Below are 19,512 nucleotides of genomic sequence, written 5' to 3' on the forward strand. Positions count from 1 at the left end.
GTCCAGGATCCCAGCCCAGCACCCGCATTCCAGTGTGGGATCCTCATTCCGGTATATGATCCTAGCACAGCACCCACATGCCAGTCTGGGCCCCCCGGAACCTGTACCCACATCCCAGTCTGGGGACCCTCATCTCATGCTGTGGGACCCTCATCCTGCTGTGGGATCCTGGCACCGCAGCCACATTCCAATGCTGGATCCGGGCACAGGTCCCAGCGTGGGCCCCTGGGACCAGCCTCACATCCTGGTGTGACATTCATGTCCTGATGCGGGACCCTGGGACCTCCACACGCATTCCAGTGTGGGATTCTGGAACCCGCATCGATGTCCCGGAGTGGGAATGTGGCACAGCACCCTCATTCCGGTACAGGGACCCTCATTCCGGTACAGGGACCCTCATTTCGGTACAGGGACCCTCATCCCAGTACGGGACCCTGTCCCAGTACGGGACCCTGTCCCAGTGCGGGACCCAGGCCCGGCACCCGCGTCCCAGCGCTCCCAGCTCTCCCAGCGCCGCCCGTCCCGTGCCGGTGCCTCCCGGCCGCTCCCGCCCCCGCCCCGCCCGGTGCCGCCCGTGGGCGGTGGAAAGTGCCGGGGGGGGGTGGAGGGGGAAGGAGGGGCGGGCGCAGGGCGGCGGCGGCGGCCCCGGGATCGGGATCGGCCCCGGGATCGGGATGGCGGGGCCGGGGCTGGAGCGGTACCGGCTGGCGCTGCTGGCGGCGCGGGAGGACGTGGGGAACCCGCGGGCTGGGACCGACTGGTGAGAATGGGAGGGCGGGGGGCACCGGGAGAGGGAATGGGAGCCGGGAATGGAGAGTGGGAACGAGGACGGAAGGGAGGACGGGGAAAAGGGTACCGGGAATGAGGAGACGGCACAAGGAACCGGGGACGGGGACGGGAACGGAAGAGGGGACCGAGACTGGGAACAGGCACTGGGACAGGCGCCGGACACAGGACCGGGAACGGGAGCAAGAACCGGTACCAGCACGGGCCAGGGCGTCGGGGTCGGGCCGAGAGGCACCGTTACCGGCACCGGGACGGGGCCTCCCGGGAGCACCGAGGTCTCGGCCGGGACGTGCCGGTTCGCCGGGGGGGGTGTCCCAGGACTGAGCTCTCCGCGCCGCCGCGCTGAGAACCGGGAGTCCCACCCGGTCTCGCCGCGTTCCGCCCGGTCCCTCCCGGTGCCGCCGGGCTGGGAGCGGCGCCGCCGCCCGGGGCGGGGGCAGGACGGGCCCGGGGGGGTTGAGGTAGCGGGGAGCACCCCGGGGTGGGGTAAGGGGAGTTCTGCCCGGCTGTACCGGGGGGACGCCGGTCCCGGGACGGTCTCTGGCTGGGAGGCTCAGTTCGGTGCCGGTGTCCATCCCGGGATGGGGGGCGATGGCACCGGGGCTCATAGGTCTCGCAGCCTCCCGGAGTCACTGGACCCCCCGTCACGGTGGCCACCGGCCACCCGGGCATTGCCCTCTGCCCCCGGAGTGCGGCTGGACCCGCTCCAGCGCCGGCTCCTCCCGGCGCCCGCCCGGCCGCGTGCCGGGCTCTGTCCCGCCATGTGGCGCCGCAGCCTGTCGCGACATGCCGTGACATGCGTGACGTGCCCTGCCGCGCCGTGCCCCACGCGTGCTGCCGGAGCCGTGCCCAGCCTGTCCCGCGTGCGCCCCGAACCGGAGCCACGCGGGAACAAAGAGAGGCAGAGCCGCTGGAAATGCCCGGGGGGGGGGAGGGTCCCACCGGGATGGGGCCCCCTGAGCCTTCCCATGGCCGGGCGGGGGGTCTCGGCCCCTCCGCATGGGGAGGGGGGTCGCTGGAGGGGGCCGTGCCGCTCCGGCGCTTCCCACATTCCCATTGTCCCGGGGGCGGATGCTGCCGGCGGCACTTCCATGAATTCATCCCAAGCTGGTGGCATGAGGGAACACGGGGGGTGCCCAAGCCTGGCAGATCCCCCACCTTATGTGACACCCGCTCTGATCCCCCCACCTTGACCCCCACCCTGACCACCCCTTCTCCCCCCCCAGGGCCGTCTTTGGCTATGAGAAGCACCACGACCTCAAGCTCCTGGATTCCGGAGGTACCGGGAGCGACGCTGCCGGGGAGTATTGGGGGGTTCCCCGAGTTCCCCCGTACCCCCTCTGACCCCCCCTCCTTACAGCCGGGGGGCCGGATGAGCTCGCTGGAAAATTCTCTGTGGGCAGCGTCATGTACGGGCTGTGCCGGGTCCCCGATCCTGGTTCCGGCACCCCCAGGATTGTCCTTATCAGCTGGGTGAGTGTGGGGGGGCAGCTCAGGGGGACCCCGGGATGGGATCCCCCCGAGCTGAGCAATGGGTGCGGTGCCAGGTGGGGGAAAAAGTGCCAGAATCGCAGCGGGCGGCGTGTGCCGGGCACCTGCCGGCCATCCGGAGCTTCTTCAGGGTGAGTAGGGGGCGTAGAGCCCTCGGGGGGCGCTGAGGGGGTGTGTCGGGGTCCCCGCCCCCAAATGTTCCCCATTTCTTTCCTCCTTGTCCCCCCCATCCCGCCGCCCCGACCTTTGCCTGTGCCCGGGCGCATTCCTGGCGCTGCTGACTCAGCCGCCGCTTTCCCAGTGCTCCCAGTCTTGGCCGCCGTGCCGGAGCTGTGGTTGGGATCCCTGCCCCCCCATCCAGTCCTGACGGGGGGGGTCCTGCCCTCCCCATCCCCCGGAACAGCTTCCGGTGATCCGTCTGGGTCCTTGATCTAGATCCGGCCCCACATCTGGATCCAGTCCCACATCTGACACGTGGGAATTGTGCCGACATTCCCGAGGGAGTGTGGATCCATGCGGGGGGGAGGGAGTGGGCCGTGGGAGGGGTGACACGGTCCCATCCTGTCCCCTCCGGTGGCAGGAGGCCACGGCCGTGATCAGCGCCCGCCGCTCCGAGGAGGTGACGCTGGAGGGGCTGCGCCGAGTGCTGGCACAGCTGGAGCCCCCCGCCCCTCGCCCTCCCAGGAGGACCCCCCAGGACACCCCGGAGCTGGTGGTGAGTGGGGGTCTCGATGTCCCTGCGGGAATGGGGAGGGCACCTGGGGGCGATAGGTGCTTGCTCCCCCTTCCCGGGGGTCTCTGGTCAGGGGGGTTCTGGGGGTCCCACCCTGCCCCCCTGTGCTCCTCAGGGAACCAACTACCGCAAGACCAACCCGGCACTGGAGCTGCAGCGCACTCAGCGCGATTCCTTCTGGGAACAGGCTGAGGTGAGGGGTCGAGGGGCTGGGGAAGGGCTGGGGTGTCCCCACGGTGCCCTGGTATCCCGGGGATGGGGTCACGGCTGCTGCCTCGGGCTGGCCTTGCCAGGGGCTGAGCCCAGGGGTCCCAGTGCCGAGCTTGGTGGGAATCCCGGTCCCGGTGTGGGGTGCAGTGGGGTCCTGGTTCCAGAGCCGAGGTCTGGGGGGGTCCCGGTGCTGACGCTGCCGAGACAAATGGGGCTCACAGTCCCAGTGCCGAGACCGAGGGGGTTCTGGTGCCGATGCTTGTGTGGAGGTCGGTGGGGTCCCGGTCCTGGTCCTGGTGCCGAGGCTGGGAGAGTCCCAATGGGAAGTGTGGCAGAGTCCCAGTCCCGGTGCCGATGGCAGTGGGATCCTAGTGCCGCTCCGGGTGCCGGGGCGGGTGACTTCCATGTGCTGGTTCCCGGGGCTGATCCCGGTGCGTGCGCAGCGCGAGGAGCAGCAGCGGAAGGAGCAGGAGCGGCAGCGGGAGCGGGAGCAGCGGCGGCGCTGGGAGCGGGAGCGCATGGAGGAGGAGCGGCTGCAGGCGGCGGAGCGGGAGCGGCGGCTGCAGGAGCGGGAGCGGCTCATCGAGGAGCGGCGGTGAGGGGCAACGCTGGGCTCCATCCCTGTCCCCATCCATGTCCCATCTCCGTGTCCCCGTCCCCATATCCAATGGTGTTTCCCATCTGTGTCCCATCCTTGCCCCATGTCCCCATCCATGTCCCATCCCTGTGTCCCCGTCCCTGTTCCATCCCCGTGTCCCCGTCCTCATATCCCACCGGTGTTCCCCATCTGTGTCCCATCCCTGTCCCGTGTCCCATCCTCTGTTCCACCCCTGATGCCCCAACTCCCGGCCCCGCAGGCAGGAGCAGGCGCGGCTGGATGCGGAGGAGCGGAGGAAGGAGCAGGAGCGATGGGTGAGTGGGAAAGGAGCTGGAATGGGGGGGATCTCAGGGGGATCGGAGGGGGTCTGTCCTGGGACATACAGGGGCTCCATCCCGGCAGGATCCGGGGAGTCCCATCCCAGGGGGTTTCGGGGGGTCCATCCCGGGGAGGATCAATCCCGGGGGATTCAGGGATTCTCATCCCAGGGAGTTCTAGGCGTCTGTCCTGGGGGATCTTAAGGGGTTCATCCCAGGGGATCCGGGGTGTCCATCCCGCGGGATCGAGCGTGTCCGCCACAAAGAATACAAGAGTTTTATTTCGGGGGCATCCGGGGTGGGGGTCTAACCTGGGGAGGTGTGAGGGCTCTATCCTAGGGCATCCAGGACTCCATCCCAGGAGATCCAGGATCCATCCTGAAGGATCCATGTTTCCCATCACCGCCGTGTCCCGCAGGAGCAGCAGCAGCGGGAGCAGGAGGCGGCCGAGCGGGAGCGCGGGGGTCGCACCGGGGTCAGCGGGACGGCGGCCGTGAGTGCCGGGACCGGGTCTCTCCCTGCCCCCGGGGCACAGGGCCACGGGCTCTGCCGTGAGTGACACACGGTGCCCTGTGCCACAGCCCCTCTGACCCCCCGATCCCGCAGGAAGCCGCCATCCTGGTCTCCCAGCGCACCCAGAACCCCCGGGAATTCTTTCGGCAGCGGGAGCGCTCGGGATCCACATCCACATCTCCCCTGCCCGGCAGCACCCCCGGTAGGTGTCATGAAAGGGCTGGGGGGCACGGGGGGGATCTGGGGGTCCCTGCTGATCCCCTGCCCCTTCCAGGTGCTCGCCGGCCCTTCCTGCGGTACCAGCGCAGCCTGACGGAATCTGCCTTCATCTTCCGCCGGCCGGAGCCCCCCCAGACCCCCCCGCCCGGAGCCTCCAGGGGGGCACCGCCCCCCAGCCCCCGCCGGCCGCCGCCGCCTCTGCCCCCCAGCCCTGTGGGCACAGGGACCACCCAGTGTGCCACCACCGGGACCCCCACCAGCCCCATGGGGAGGGGCACCCCTCTCTCTGCCACTCTGGAGATGCCCCCCAGCCCAGCCCGAGCAGGGTCCCCCCATGCCACCAGTCCTGTGGGGACAGGGACCCCCCAGTGTGCCACCACCGGGACCCCCGTCAGCCCTGTGGGGACACGGACCCCCCAATGTGGCACCCTGGGGACCCCTTCCAGCCCAGCCCGAGCAGGGTCCCCCCATGCCATCAGTCCCGTGGGGACAGGGGCCCCCCAATGTGCCACCACCGGGACCCCCTCCAGCCCAGCTCGAGCAGGGTCCCCCTATGCCACCAGTCCTGTGGGGACAGGGACCCCCCAGTGTGCCACCACCGGGATTCTCCACAGCCCTGTGGGAACAGGGACCCCTCCCTCTGCCACCCCAAGGAGCCCCCCCAGCCCTGTGGTGACGGGCACCCCCCAATGTGCCACCACTGGGACCCCCTGCAGCCCCATGGGAGCGGGGACCCCTCCCTCAGCCACACTGGGGACCCCCGATTTTGCCACCATCAGGTCAGGGTCCCCCCCTGCCATGTCTGGGCCCCCTCCCAGCCCCCCCCGGATGGGGGTGCCCCCTGTCCCCTCTGGGTTGGGGTCTTCTGAAAGCACTTATGGGGTAGAGACCCTCCCTCCTTCCAGCACTCCCGGCTTGGAGTCTCTCCCCAAGCCCCCCCGAGATGAGGAGGGGTCTCACCCGGACACTCCCCCCTTCCCCAGCCCCCCAGCATGGGAATCTCTGGGGCCACTGGTTGAGGATGTCCCCAGCCCGCGGGAGGGGCCCCCAATACCCCCCCACCCCGTGCAGGACCCCCAGGATTTGGGGCGCAATGGAATCGGGGGGCACGAGTGGGGGGGCTGGGAGGCCCCCTGGGAGCCGGGACCCCCCCAGGGGCAGGTACGGGGAGGGGCTGGGGACGATGTGGGGCTGGGGGAAATGTGGGGGGAGCCGAGATGGGGTTCTGGGGTTCTGTGGGGCTGGGGGTGATGGGGGGCGTGGGAGTTGGGGGAGCTGCAGGTTTTGGGGTTGGGGGTCAGGAGGGGAACACACGACTTTGGGGGCTGGTTCTGGGGGTGGGGATGGGTGGGGGGCAGGGTGGGAGGTGGGGTGGGGTCCCCCGGTGAATGGGGCGGGCTCAGCTGGAGGTGGAGAGACCCCTCAGGTCCCTCCCGCTTTTTGCAGGGGGATGAGCCCAGCGACAACCTCGTCCTGCACAAAGCCACGCCAGGTACCCCAAAAACTCCCCCGTAAACCCCCCCAAATTACCCAACCTCTCTCAAAACTCCCCAAACCAAACACCCCAAATCTCACCCCCACTCTCCCCCCAGGCTTTGCGCTGCTGCTGGCCCGTGACGCCCCCCACCCACCGCTTACGGGGGGCCCCAGCCCCCCCACCGAGGACGAGGACCTGTCCCCTCATGCTGTGTAGCGGAGGAGCCCCAACACCTCCTTTTGGGGGGGTGGGGGTCCCCCATATTGCACCACAGCCCCCCTCCCCACTCACCCCCCAGCACAGCCTCCACTCCCCCACTTGCACCCCAAATGAGCAGCTTGGGGAGGGGGCAGCACCCCAAGACCCCTCCCCTCCCCCCACTGGTGGCAGCACAGGATGGGAGGGCACGGACCCCCCCCTCACCCGGGCACAGGGACCCCCACACCCCCCCGCCCCAAAATCACACACAGCAGCTGTTAAATAAATTTTAATGCAAATTATTAGTGAATATTATTAATTGGGGGGGGGGGCTGCCGGGGGGGTTGTGTCCCCCCCCGGGTTAGAAATGAGGGAAAGCAGAGCTGGGGGGGGCTCTGTGTCCCCCCCGGGTTAGACCCTGAGCACCCACCCTGCAGTGGGGGGGGGGGGGGGTCCCCAGCACCCACCCGGCAGTGGGGGGGGGGGGGTCCCCAGCACCCACCCTTGTGGGGGGGGGCAAGGAAACCACCCCCCCCTTTTTGGAGTTTAGCCCTGAGCCCCCCCCAGCACGGGGAGGGCAGAAATTCCAGTTTCTCCCCAAAAACAGAAGCCAGGAGCCCCCGACCCCTGTTGCAAGACAGGGGGGTCCATCCCCCCTGTCCCCCACTAAGTGCTGGGGGTCACACCCGGGACTGGAGGGGTCTGGGGGGGTCACGCTGGGGGGGCCCTGGGCTGCTGCTGCCGCTGCTGGAGGAGCTGGAATGGGGGGGTTTTGGGGGGCCCCCCCGACCCTTCAGGGTGCCGAGCCGGGCGTCGAGGGACAGGGTGCGGGGTCGGCTCCGCCGGGGGGGGCTGGGGCTGCGCAGGGGGGGCCCCTCGAACAGCGACAGCCACGGGGGGGGCCCCGGAGCACGGGGAGCCCCCCCGTGCCGTGTCAGGATGTCGGTCACCGCCGCGATGTCATCCGAGGGGTCAATAGCTGGGGGAGGAACGGGGGGGGGTCACGGTGGGTCAGGGGGATCCCCAAAACCCCCCCTGCAACCCCCATGTGGTGGGGGCTGTGAAAGGCCCCCTCCCCCAACACCCACTATCCCCCCCAGGCCCTCATGGATTCCCCTCACAGGTGATGGGGGATATTGGGGGTCCCTTCACTGCACCCCCCCCAGTCCCCATGGCCATCCTGGGGGTGCTGTGGCAATAGGGGGGGGCTGTCGCGGGCCCCCCCCCCCCGTGTCCCCCCCGTCACCTGTCGCTGTAGTAGGAGCTGAGCAGCGCCCGGATCTCGGCTGAGACATTCTCCTGCAGCAGGAGCCCCTCGCCCGGGGGGGTCCCGGGGGGGCCCGGCGGGGCTGGGGGGTGCGGGAGGGGGGTGGCAGAGCGGAAAGAAATGGGGGGACAGAGGGGGGGACACAGAGAAGGGGGACAGCAAGAAGAGCAGCGTTAGGGAGCGAGCAGAGAGCAGAGAGGGGGAGACAGAGCAGAACCCCCCCAGACCCCTCCTCCCCAGCCCCCCCAGGTCCCACTCACCTGTCTGGTGGTAGAGCGAGCCCTGGGGGGGCAGCGGGACCGGGGGGCGGCGCGGGGGGGGCTCCTCGATCCTCATCAGCTCCTCACAGCACTGCTTCCACTGGGCTGTGGGGACAGGGACAATGGGGGGCCCATGGGACAGAGCCCCCCAGGATCCCCCAGGGCTCCCGGCATGGGGATTGAGCTGGGACGGGGATTGCAGTGGGATGGGCGTCCCATTCGATGGGGTCAGCCTGGGATAGGGGTGCTCTCAGGACTGGGCTCCCACTGGGTTGGGGTTTCTGGGGTGATGGGATTCCCACAGGGATGGTTTAGGATCCTGCCAAGGTGGGGGTCCCACAGGGATGAGGCTTGGTGTCTTAACAACAGGGATCTCAATGGGACAGGGTGGTCCCACAGGGCTGGGAGGGCCCACAGGGATGTGTAGGGTCCCACAGGGATAATGGGGATTCCCACAGGTCGGGGTGGGGGGTCCCAGGGGTCCTGGCTCACCCAAGTCAAAGAGGTGCTGCCCAAAGGCTTCGAGCCAGCGCTGGGCCTCGGCCGCGCTCTCGGCCACCAGCGCGTGTGTCACCTCCTCCCCGCCCAGCCGGTTGGTGACAGCCACCCCGGGGGGCTGCCCGCGGCCCCCCGACTCCACTGCACGCACCCGCGTGTCCTGCAGCACCAGGGCACCTTGAACCCACAGCTCCATAGACCCCAGAGACCCCAGAACACCCCATAAACCTCAAACCACCCCAAGCCCCCCACAGCTCCCCTTTCCCCCTATACCCACAACTCCCCTATATCCCATCTCCCATACTCCCCATAACCCCATAGGCCCCCACACAGCCCCTGCCCCCCTGAGCCCCCAGACCACACCCTGTGCCCCCTGTGTCCCTCAGACTGCCCCCTGTGCCCTCTGCACCCCCCAGAGCCCCCAGACCACCTCCTGTGCTCCCTGTGCCCCTCAGAGCCCCCAGACCACCCTCTGTGCCCCTCTGTGCCCCCCAGAGCCCCCAGACCACCCCCTGTGCCCCCTGTGCCCCCCAGAGCCCCCATACCACCCCCTGCGCCCGCTGTGTCCCCCAGACCGCCCCCTGTGCCCCTTGTGCCCCCCAGAGCCCCCAGACCACCCCCTGTGCCCCATACCTTGGTGACAGCGATGGTGAGGGTGGGCTCCCGCCCTGCCTCGGCCTCGCCAGCGCTGCCGTAGCAGAGCAGCCCAGGGCCCCGCAGGACGCAGAACAGGGGGGGCCCGCTCGGCCCCTCAGCCCCTGGAGCCTGTTCCGAGACCCCCAGAACCGTCAGCACCCGCGGGTGCCCCCCGATTTTGCACCCATCCCCAGCACACGATCCCCCCCAGTTCAACCCCCACCAGTCTTGAGCCACTGGTGGGGATGGACGAGACCCGGTGGGTTTGTGTCACCACTCATCCTGTCCCCATTCCCAGCTCTGTCCCCATTCTCATCCCATCCCCTGTCCTTCCCATCTCTGTCCTACCTCTTGTGTCTGTCCCCGTTCTTGTTCCCATCCCATTTCTCTGTCTGACCACATCCCATCCCATCTTTGTCCCTGTTCCCGTCCCTGTCCCGTTCTCATCCTTGTTCTTGTCCCCAATTTCTCTACCCATCCTCCCATATCTGTGTCCCCATCTCCATCCTTGTCCATCCCCATCACTGTCATTGTTCCTGTCCTTGTCCCTGTGCCTGTTCCCATCCCCATCCTGACCCCATTCCTGTCCCTGTCCCATCCTTGTCCTCATCCCCATTCCTGTCCCCGTTCCTATCCCTGTCCTGGTCCCATCTTTGTCCCTGTTCCCTCATCTGCAGCTGCAGGGTCCCCGTTACTATCAGGGTGCTTATGCAGCCCATCTCCATATCCCATTTCTCTATCCCATCCCTATATCCCATTTCTCTATCCCATCCCTATATTCCATTTCTCTATCCCACTCCTCTATCGCATTTCTCTATCCCATTCCCTCAGCTGCAGTGTCCCCTTTATCATGGCAGTGTTAATAAATCCCATTCCTCTATCCCACTCCTCTGTCCCACTCCTGATGCCATTCCCGTCCCTCACCTGCAGCCAGAGTGTCCCCGGCACTGCGAGGGTGTTAATACCTCCCATCCCTCTATCCCATTTCTCTCCCTCACCCCTATATCCCATCCCTCTATTCCATTCCTCTATCCCACTCCTCACTCCCATCCCTATATCCCATTCCAAATCCCATTCTCACACCTGCAGCTGCAGTGTCCCTGTTCCCACAGGGATGTTAATACATCCCATTCCTCTATCCCACTCCTCTCTCCCATCCCTATATCCCATTCCCGATCCCATTCCCTCACCTGCAGCCGCAGTGTCCCTGTCGCCGCGGGGGTGTCCATGCAGCTCGGCCTGGCCGCCAGGCGGCAGCACATGCGGCCATAGAGGGGCACCCAGCAGGGGCTCTGCTCTGGGGGGGGACACGGGGACATGGCGGACATGGAGGGACCCCCACACTGACCCCAAACCCACCCAGCAGGGACCCCCACACTGACCCCAGACCCATCCAGCAGGGCCTCTGCTCTGGGGGGGACACGGGGGACATGGAGGGACCCCCACACTGACCCCAAACCCATCCAGCAGGGACATGGAGGGACCCCCACACTGACCATAAACCCACCCAGCAAGGGCTCAGCTCTAGTGGGGGACATATGAGGTACCCTTGACCATCTTGGGGGTTAAGAGGGACCCCCAAACCCCAATAGGAGCCCAGATCCACCTTCTCCTCTTGCCAGGACCCCCAAACCCCCTTGTCCCCTATTTACTGAGACCCCAGACCCCACCCACACCCTTCCAGGACCCCCAAACCCCCTTGTCCCCTATTTAATGAGACACCAAACCCCACCCACACCCTTCCAGGACCCCAAGAGCCCCCTCTCCAATCTGTCAGGACCCCTAGACTCCTCTTCATTTGTTCCAGCCCCATTGTTGGTGTTACGGGGTGCCATGGGGTGTTATGGGGTGTTATTCGGTGTTATTGGGTGTTACAGGGTGCCACAGGGTGTTTTGGGGTGTTATGAGGTGTTATAGGATGCTATAGGTTGCCATGGGGTGTTACGGGGTGCCGTGGGGTGTTTTAGGGTGTTATAGGGTGCCAGGAGTCCCCACTGACCATCGGCGGCGATGACGAGGTCGTGGGTGCGGAACCCATCGTGCACCTGGGCCAGGGAGAGCGCGGCGTGGGCCAGGAGCTGGAACCGGGGACACCTGGGGACAACGAGGGGGTCACGGGGACACGGAGGAGTCAGGGGGACATGGCAGGGGGGTCATGGGAGGGGATGTGTGCCAGGAGCTGGAACCGGGGGACACCTGGGGACAACTGGGGGGGATCGGGGGGCAGCATGGGGAAATTGAGGGGTCTGGGGGCACACACAGGGGGTACAGGGGGGATATGGGGCACACACAGGGGGTACGGGGGGGATATGGGGCACACACAGGGGGACATGGGGCACACACAGGGGGTACAGGGGGGATATGGGGCACACACAGGGGGACATGGGGCACACACAGGGGGTACAGGGGGAATACGGGGCACACACAGGGGGTACGGGGGGATATGGGGCACACACAGGGGGTACAGGGGGGATATGGGGCACACACAAAGTGGGGTACAGGGGGCACAGGGGGTACTCACGGGACACCGGGCGGGGGCAGCAGCAGTGCCCCGGTGCCGCCGGTGCCCGGGGGGCTGCCGGGTCCCCCCTCCATGGCCGCCCGTGCCCGGCGCCCGGAGGAGCGGCCCAGGGAGGTGCTGAGACGCGTCGCCAGCTTTTTGGGGGTGCTACCCTGCGCCCCCCCGCCGGGCAGCCCCGCGCTGTACAGCTCCACTTTCAGCTCGAAATCGGGACCCGCCTCCGAGCTGGGGGGCACAGAGGGGTCAGGGACAGCAGGGGACACCCTCACGGCCACCCCATGGACTGTGGGGACACTGGAGGAGACAGGGCAAGGGGTCCCAGAGGAGAAGTGTGGGGTAGGGAGTCCCTCTGAGGGGTGGGCAGGGGATTCTTGAGGGGGGCAAGGGGGGTTGGGGGTCCCCAGGGAGGGGCAGAGGAGGGCAGGGGTCACCCCCGAAGTGGTCAGAGGTCCCCCAGCGGGATTAGGGGGTCCCAGGAGCCGGGGCAGGAGAAGGCAAGGGTCCCCAAGGGGGGTTTGGTGGTCCTTGGGGGAGTGTCAGGGTCCCTGGGGAGATGTAGGGGTGGTCAGGGGTCCCATGGGGAGGGATCAGGGGTCCCATAGGGGTGTATTGGGGTGGTCAAGGGTCCCATAGAGAGGCTCAGGGGTCCCATGGGGGAATATAGGGGTGTCAAGGGGCCCATAGGGGTCCCATACAGAGGGTCAGGGGTCCCATGGGGGGTGTCAGTGTCCCTGGGGGGGCTGTGGGGGTGATCGGGGGGTCCCATAGAGAGGGTCAGGGGTTCCATGGGGGTGTCAAGGGGCCCATAGGGGGATGATCAGGGGTCCCATGGGGAGGGTCAGAGGTCCCATGGAGGGTGTCAGTGTCCATGGAGGGGTGTGAGGGTGGTCGGGGGTCCCGTGGGGAGGGTCAGGGGTTCCATAGGGGCATATTGGGGTGGTCGGGGTCCCATAGAGAATCTCAGGGGTTCCATAGGGGCATATTGGGGTGGTCGGGGTCCCATAGAGAATCTCAGGGGTTCCATGGGGGCGTATTGGGGTGGTCGGGGTCCCATAGAGAATCTCAGGGGTTCCATGGGGGCGTATTGGGGTGGTCGGGGGTCCCATAGGGAGGTGTCAGGGTCCCAGGGAGGGGTGTGGGGTGTCGGGGGTCCCGTGCCCCTCCTCACAAGAGCACGGCGCCCTCGAAGCAGATGTCGGTGAGGGTCCGGTCCACCAGCACTGTGGGGGTGTCGTGGATCTCGGCCCCCACCTGCAGCAGCAGGAACACAGCACAGCGGTGCAGCTCTGGGGGGGGCATTGGGGGTCAGGGGGGGTCACAGAAGGCGTCACAGGAAAAGGGGGAACCCCCAGCACCCCAATACTCACCCCCCTTGTTCCTGAAGTACTCGGTGTCCTTCCACATCAGCGGGATGCGCAAATCTGGGGAGGGTGGGAGGGAGGACAGGAGAGGGGTGAGACCCCCTGAGACACCCCCAAACCCCCCGCCCAAAATGCAGACGGTGTTCCGGGGGGGACAAGAAGAGAGGATGGGATCCCCCCTCCCCAGAATCCCCCGGCACCCCCGGACCCCCCCCATACCTGAGATGCAGACGGTGCCCCGGCATGGCACCCGCTCAGCCCCGGGCCCGGCGTCCGAGGGGCTGTGGAGGACGGGAGGGGGTCAGCAAAGCTCCCCCCAGGTTTTGGGGTGCTCCCCCCAGGTTTGGGGTGTCCCCTGCCACCACACCCCCACAGCTGTGCCCCTCTGGATTTCCCCATTTCCCCCAAATTTCGGGGTGATCCTCACTGTGGGTCTCATCCACCTCTGGATTTTGGGGTTTTCCCTTAAGCCGTGTCCTCCATGTCCCCCCAGGTTTTGGGGTGCTCCTTAACTGCCGCAGCCCCGCAGGGTCTCTCATCCCATCCCCTGGGTTTTTGGGGTCCCCTCACTGCGTTGTGACCGATGTCTCCTCAGGTTTTGGGGTGTCCCTCATTGCCGCACCCCCCATGGAGTCCTCAAACCCCCTCCCAGGTTTTGGGGACACTCCCCACCAACCCCCGCGCGTTTTGGGGTGCCCTCACCACCCTGTGGGATTCTCCCTTCCCCTTCAGTTTCGGGGCTCCACAGGGTGCCCTCCCCAGATTTGGCCATCCCCTGGGGTACCCAATGCCCTCCCCCAATATTTTTTGGGGTCCCTCACCGCCGGGCCCCCCTCAGCCGAGCCTCCTGGCGCCGCTGCAGCTCCCCCCCGGCCGCGACCACCCTGGCATCGCACAGCACCAGGGTCTTGGTGGTCTCCAGCGCCTGCTCGGGGCGGCTGCAGGCGGGGAGGAGCCGCCGAGCCCCCTCCCGGACCCGCAGTGCCCGCTCCAGAGCCCGCTGCAGCTCCGGCTCCTGGGAATGGGCACATTTGGGAAGTCAGGGGGTCCCCAAAAGCCCTCCCGGACCCAGAGAACCCGCTGCAGCTTTGGTTCTTGGCAATGGGCACATATGGGGGGTCAGGGGGTCCCCAAAACCCCTCCCACACCCATAACACCCACTGCAGCTCTGGTTCCTGGGAATGGGCACATTTGGGGGGTCAGGGGGTCCCCAAGAACCCTCCCGGACCCGCAGCACCCACTGCAGCTTCGGCTCCTGGGAATGGGACACACTTGGGGGCCAGGGGGACCCCAAAACCCCTCCCGCACCCGCAGCAGCTCCGGCTCCTCCCACATTTGGGATTCGGGAGGGTTTGGGGGAAAATGTGGGGCTAGGGCACCTGCTGGGCACCGAGGACCCGGGCACCCCCCGACCCACACCCCCCCCGGGGGTCCCAGCCATGCACAGGCGGTGCCAGCATGGAGGGGTCCCAAACAGATTGGGGGGTCCCACCCACACACACGAGGGGCCCCAGCCCTGCCCTGATGGGGTCCCAGCTGCACCCACACATCGTGCACCCCACAGATTTACCAGGCGCCCCACAAACACAAATCCTGTACCCCACAGATTTATCAGGAACCCCACGGACACATTATGTACCCCGCGGGGAACCCGTGAACCCCAAAACCACCCCACAGATGTGCTGTGGACCACAAGGATTTACCGCGCACCCCACAAACACATCATGGACCCCACTGCAGAGCCACGCACCCCACAGATCTATCGTGCACCCCATAGGTTTACCAGGCACCCCACAAATTATTCCTGCACCCCACAAACACACTGTGCACCCCATAAGGGAACCACGCGCCCCACAGATCCATCGTGGGGAGCTGTGCACCCCAAAGGCAGGGCACGCACCCCACAAACTCATCCAGCACCCTCTAAGGCAACCATACATCCCACAGATCCATCCTGCACCCCACAGATTTACGATGCACCCCAAAAACACATCCCGCACCCCACAGATCCGTCCTGCACCCCACAACCCTGCCATGCACCCCACAGATTTACCACACCCCCCCAAACTCATCCTGCACCCCACTGATGCCCCACGTGCCCCACAGATCCATCGCGCACCCCACAAACCCCCCAGATTCACCAGGCACCCCCAACACCCCAAATTTCCCAGCACACACCCCCCCACCGGCCTCCCTCAGCCCCCCAACTCCTTCCCGGTACCTCCTGCTCCTCCATCCCAATCCTGATCCCGATCCCGATCCCGCCCCTGTCCCCCCCCTCCAGTGACGTCATCACCTATAAATAACCCCCCGCTGGAAACAAGGGGAGCGGGAGCCCCCCGAAAAAATCTTCCCCCCTCGTGGTTTTGGGGGGCTCCTGAGGGGGTGAATCCTTTGGGATGAGGAGCGCATTCCATCCTCCCGGGACCCCCGGGACCCCCGGGATCCCCTGGACCTCTGGTTTCCCGAGGTCTGGGGGAGTCCAGGGCGGGCCCGGGGGATCCCGGATTTTGGAGTTAAGGGGGGGGGGGGGGGGGGGGGGGTTCCCCAAAATTCCCACCTGGATGCTGGCGGCGATCTGGCGGATGTAGAGCATGTTGAGATCCTCCAGGATCCGCAGCCGGCGGCCCCCCCCCCACCTCCATCGGGACCCCCGGGACCCCCCCAGCTATTTTGGGGGGTCCCCCCAAAGCCCCCCAAGGGGGTCCCGCCGCATCCAGCGCTGGGGTGTAGTGGGGACCCCCCCCACCGAGGTGGCTGCGGGGAGAAAAGGGGGCTTTGGATGGGCTCCCCCCCACCCCGGGAATTCGGGGGGTCCCCCACGTGCTTGGGCTCCTCCCTGGAATCTGGGGGGGGGCGTCCACGTTGTCTGCCCTCCCCAAATCGCCGCCCCCTCCCAGGGAACAAGGGGGAGACTGTGCGGGAAAGGGCAGCGGGGGCGGGGGGGACGGGAGGGAGGCAGGGAGGGGGGGTTGGGATGGGGTGGGCTGGGTTTGGGGTGCAAGGAGGGGAAGATTTGGGGTGCGGGGAGAGGATATGGGGGGCGGGCACGGGAAAAGATGGGGTGCAGGGTTTGGGGTGCAGGGGAGGGGAATAAGGGGTGCAGGGGACAAGGTGGGGTACAAAGGATGGGGGCAGGGGGACAGGATGGGGTGCAAGGAGAGGAGGGGGTGCAGGGACGGGACAATGGGGCAGAATGGGGCTTGGGGCTTGGGGACGTGATTGGGCAGGGTTTGGGGTGCAAGGAGGGGATTAGGGGCAGGAAGGGAGTGCAGGGATTGGGGTGCAGGGTTTGGGGTGCAGAGATTGGAGTGCACGGTTTGGGGTGCAGCGTTTGGGGTGCAGAGATTGGGGTGCAAGGTTTGGGGTGCAGGGTTGGGGGTGCAGGGCACAAGAGAAAGGGTGGAGAAAATGGGGTGCAGCAGACAAGATGGAGTGTGGGAATGGGAAAAGAGGAGCAGGGAAGGGATTGGGGGACAGGAGAGGGTGCAGGGGACTAGATGGGGTGCAGTTCGGGGTTCAGCGAGCGGATAAGGGGTGCAGGGGAGGGGAGACCAGCTGGGGGGCAGGGAGGGGATGCATGCGGCAGGGGAAGGGGTTCCAGGGTTTGGGGTGCTGGGGACAAGACGTGGTTCAGGGTTTGGGGTGCAGGGTTTGGGGGTGCAGGCAGAAGACAGGACGCAAGGTTTGCGGTGCGGGGGCGGGACGAGGGGTGCCTGGGGTCAGCGTGCAGAGCCTGGGGGTGCCGGAGACGGGAAAAGGGGTGCGGGGAGGAGGGGACACCGTGGCCCGGGGGTACAAAACGGGGCTCCGGGAACGGCACTGTGGGAAGAGGTGGGGGAGGCGTGGGAGGAGGAGGAGGAGGAGGAGACGGGGTCCCGTGCGGGGGAGACGGGGAACGGAGTCCCGGTAGGGACGGACACCGGGACCCCTTCTCCCCCCACGCCCCCCCACCGCGCCCCCCACCCCCGTGCAGCGCTGCCCCCCATTCCCGGTACCTCCGGCCGCTCCCGCTCCGCCGCGATCGCGCACAGGAAGCGGCGGCCGCCCCCGCCCCATGTCCCGCCCCGTGTCCCCCATTCCCCGTGTCTCCCCCCTCCCTTCTCCCAGGAGCCGCCTCCGTGTCCCCCCCGCCCCCCCCCGCGGGGCTCCGGGACACCGGGAATGGGCGGGGGGCGCCCCCTGCTGGGCGGAAGAGCGCGGTGCGGGGGGTGGTGAGACCCCCTCCGAGGTACCGGGACCGCCCCAACCGAACCGGAGCCCTCGTGTGCAGGTGGTACCGGGGGACTGGGATGGCCCCCGTGGGCACCAAACCCCCAGTGAGAGACTCCTCGGGATGCACCGGGACCTCCCCAGAGAGCACCGGGATGCCCTCAAATGGCCCGGGATGATCCCTGAGTGCACCAAGACACCCCCAAGTGAACCGGGAGCCCCCCAAGTGCACTCGGACCTGCCAAGTGCAGTTGGTACTGAAAGATGGGGACCCCCTCTATCCACCGGGACCCCCAAAAGTGCACCAGGAGCCCTCAAAATGCACCAGATCCACGCCAGGACGCACCAGAACCACCCCAAATGTACTGAGACCCCCCAGTATGCATCAGGCTCCCCAAGGCCCACCGAGTGTGGGTGTACCAGGTGAACTGGGACCCCCCCCCCAGTACACCAGGACCCCTCAGTGGGCAGCTGGGACTGGGTGAACTGGAACCCCCGAATGCACCAAGAACCCCCGCGCGCACCGGGCACCCCAAAGCGCCCTGGGAACCCCCAAAATGCAGCTGGTTTGGGGTGAACTGGGACCTCCTTGTATCCACCAAGAACACCCCCCATCCCCGGGCACTGGGATCCCCATAAAGATGCCAGGACCCCACCTACACGCACTGGGGTCCCCAAACGCAGCTGGTTTGGGGTGAACCAGCGCACCCTAGACCCACCAGGACCCCCCCCCCCAAGTGCCCCATGTCCCTTGGACACGTCTTCTCCTGTACCCCGTGTGCCACCTGCCCGCTCCCCTACCTCGACACCGCCACACCCACCTGAGCGACGCCCCAGCCCTCCTGTCCCCTCCCCGACCCCCCCGTCCCTCCCAGTCCCTCCCAGTCCTCCCAGTCCCCCCCCCTCCCCGTCGGGTGCCGGGGGCGCGGGCGCTTCCCGCTATGCCGGATCCCACCGGAATTCCCGGCTGGGCCGGGGCAGCGGGACGGGACGGGGGGGCCCGGGGGGCAGGGAGAGGCTGCGGCCGCCCCCGTGGCCTCGTGCCCGGGCTGGTCCCGCTGTTCCCGGTGCTCCCGTACCTGCGAGGCCGGGGCCGGGGGGCAGCAGCAGCCCCGGCGCAATTCCATATCCAGCGCTGACCCCCGCGCCACTGTGGCGCGGCTGCGCTCGTCCCGCCGGAACATGGGCAGGGGTCCCGGGTATCCCGGGAGGTCCCGAGGGGGTCCGGAAGGTCCGGAGGTGTCTGGAGAGTCCAGGGGTTCTTGGGGGATCCCGGGGTTCGGAGTCTTCCGAGGGGTCCGGGAAGTCTCGGGGGGTCCCGGTGTCCCCCTGCACCAGAGTTTTGGAGGGGTTCCCGGTGTCCCAGGTGGTCTCGGTCCTCTGGAGCCTTCAGGGGGATCCCGGGGGAGCCCCGCGGGGTCCCGAGGTCCGAAGCTTTCCGGGAGCTCCTAGCAATCCGGGGGTTCTGGGGATCCCGGTGCTCCGGGAGAGAGGTCGAGGGACTCCCGGCGTCCGGAGAGTTTCCCGGAGCTCGCCCGGGCTCCGGCGCACCTGGGACAGGTGGGAGACACCGGGATGGACACACGGGGAGATGCCGGGGTGGCCTCTCCCGGCCCCGCAGAGCTCCGGGACCCCGCGGCGGGGGGGGCGGTGGCGCCGATCGGTGCCGGCGGCTCCTGGCACGGGAGGGACAATGGCCCGGGGCAGCGGCAGCTGCGAGTGGGGGGCGGGGGGTGTCTCTGTGTGTGTCGGGGTGTGACATCTGTGCGTGTGTGACATCTCTGTGTGTGCGCACGGGAGGGCACGGAGCTGTAACCCCTCTGCAGATGTCCCAGTGCCACCCCCTGCTCAAGCAGTGCCACCTGGAGAGGTGACACACGGCCAGGTGACCTGTCCCAAGACCCTCCGTGGGGAGCAACTCTGCCTCGTGCTAAACTGGGATTTGTGTTTAATTCGTGGCCAAAACTCCTTGTCTTGATCTGGGCGCCATCCTGACACCCCGGGGAGACATCTGTAGGGCTGGATGGGGTTTTTGTGTGGATGGATGGAGTCTCCTCCCAGATGAGAGCTTTGTGTGAATATTTGAGGTATTTGGGTGGGTATTTAAGGGGTTTGTGCGGATATTTGAGATATCTGGGTGAGTATTTGAGGGTTTTGTGTGGATATTTGGGATATTTGTGTGGATTGATGAAGTGCTCTCTGTCTTCTCCCCGGA

The 19,512-nt window shown here is 67.2% G+C and overlaps 2 protein-coding genes across 4 annotated transcripts; one reads left to right on the forward strand and one right to left on the reverse strand.

Moving 5' to 3' along the window:
- The first annotated feature begins 628 nt into the window (after positions 1–628).
- Positions 629–6,815, forward strand: LOC106853125 (uncharacterized). The gene is made up of 13 exons (XM_088162925.1): positions 629–760; positions 2,013–2,065; positions 2,147–2,259; positions 2,334–2,408; positions 2,858–2,992; positions 3,126–3,203; positions 3,664–3,815; positions 4,078–4,132; positions 4,554–4,628; positions 4,742–4,850; positions 4,923–6,028; positions 6,314–6,359; positions 6,460–6,815. The coding sequence occupies exons 1-13, from the start codon at positions 675–677 to the stop codon at positions 6,558–6,560; spliced, it is 2,184 nt and encodes a 727-aa protein (XP_088019051.1). The 5' UTR covers positions 629–674; the 3' UTR covers positions 6,561–6,815.
- A 3-nt stretch (positions 6,816–6,818) lies between these two features.
- On the reverse strand, positions 6,819–18,947 carry RTKN (rhotekin). 3 transcript variants are annotated; one of them, XM_088162926.1, is made up of 14 exons: positions 17,084–17,134; positions 15,646–15,842; positions 13,907–14,100; positions 13,305–13,366; positions 13,092–13,145; positions 12,893–13,010; positions 11,725–11,949; positions 11,203–11,297; positions 10,394–10,500; positions 9,201–9,332; positions 8,562–8,727; positions 8,070–8,174; positions 7,789–7,891; positions 7,384–7,521 (listed from the first exon to the last, which is right to left on the reverse strand). In XM_088162926.1, the coding sequence occupies exons 2-14, from the start codon at positions 15,679–15,681 to the stop codon at positions 7,515–7,517; spliced, it is 1,404 nt and encodes a 467-aa protein (XP_088019052.1). In that variant the 5' UTR covers positions 15,682–15,842; positions 17,084–17,134; the 3' UTR covers positions 7,384–7,514. The 3 variants fall into 3 exon arrangements, with proteins under 3 accessions (XP_088019054.1, XP_088019052.1, XP_088019053.1); XM_088162927.1 differs by lacking the exon at positions 17,084–17,134 and having other exon boundaries at positions 15,646–16,017; XM_088162928.1 differs by lacking the exons at positions 7,789–7,891; positions 15,646–15,842; positions 17,084–17,134 and adding an exon at positions 18,377–18,947 and having other exon boundaries at positions 6,819–7,521.
- Between the last annotated feature and the right edge of the window lie 565 nt (positions 18,948–19,512).

Source organism: Sturnus vulgaris, chromosome 4 (genome assembly GCF_052056855.1).
Source record: "Sturnus vulgaris isolate bStuVul1 chromosome 4, bStuVul1.hap1, whole genome shotgun sequence".
In the NCBI taxonomy this organism is placed as follows: domain Eukaryota; kingdom Metazoa; phylum Chordata; class Aves; order Passeriformes; family Sturnidae; genus Sturnus; species Sturnus vulgaris.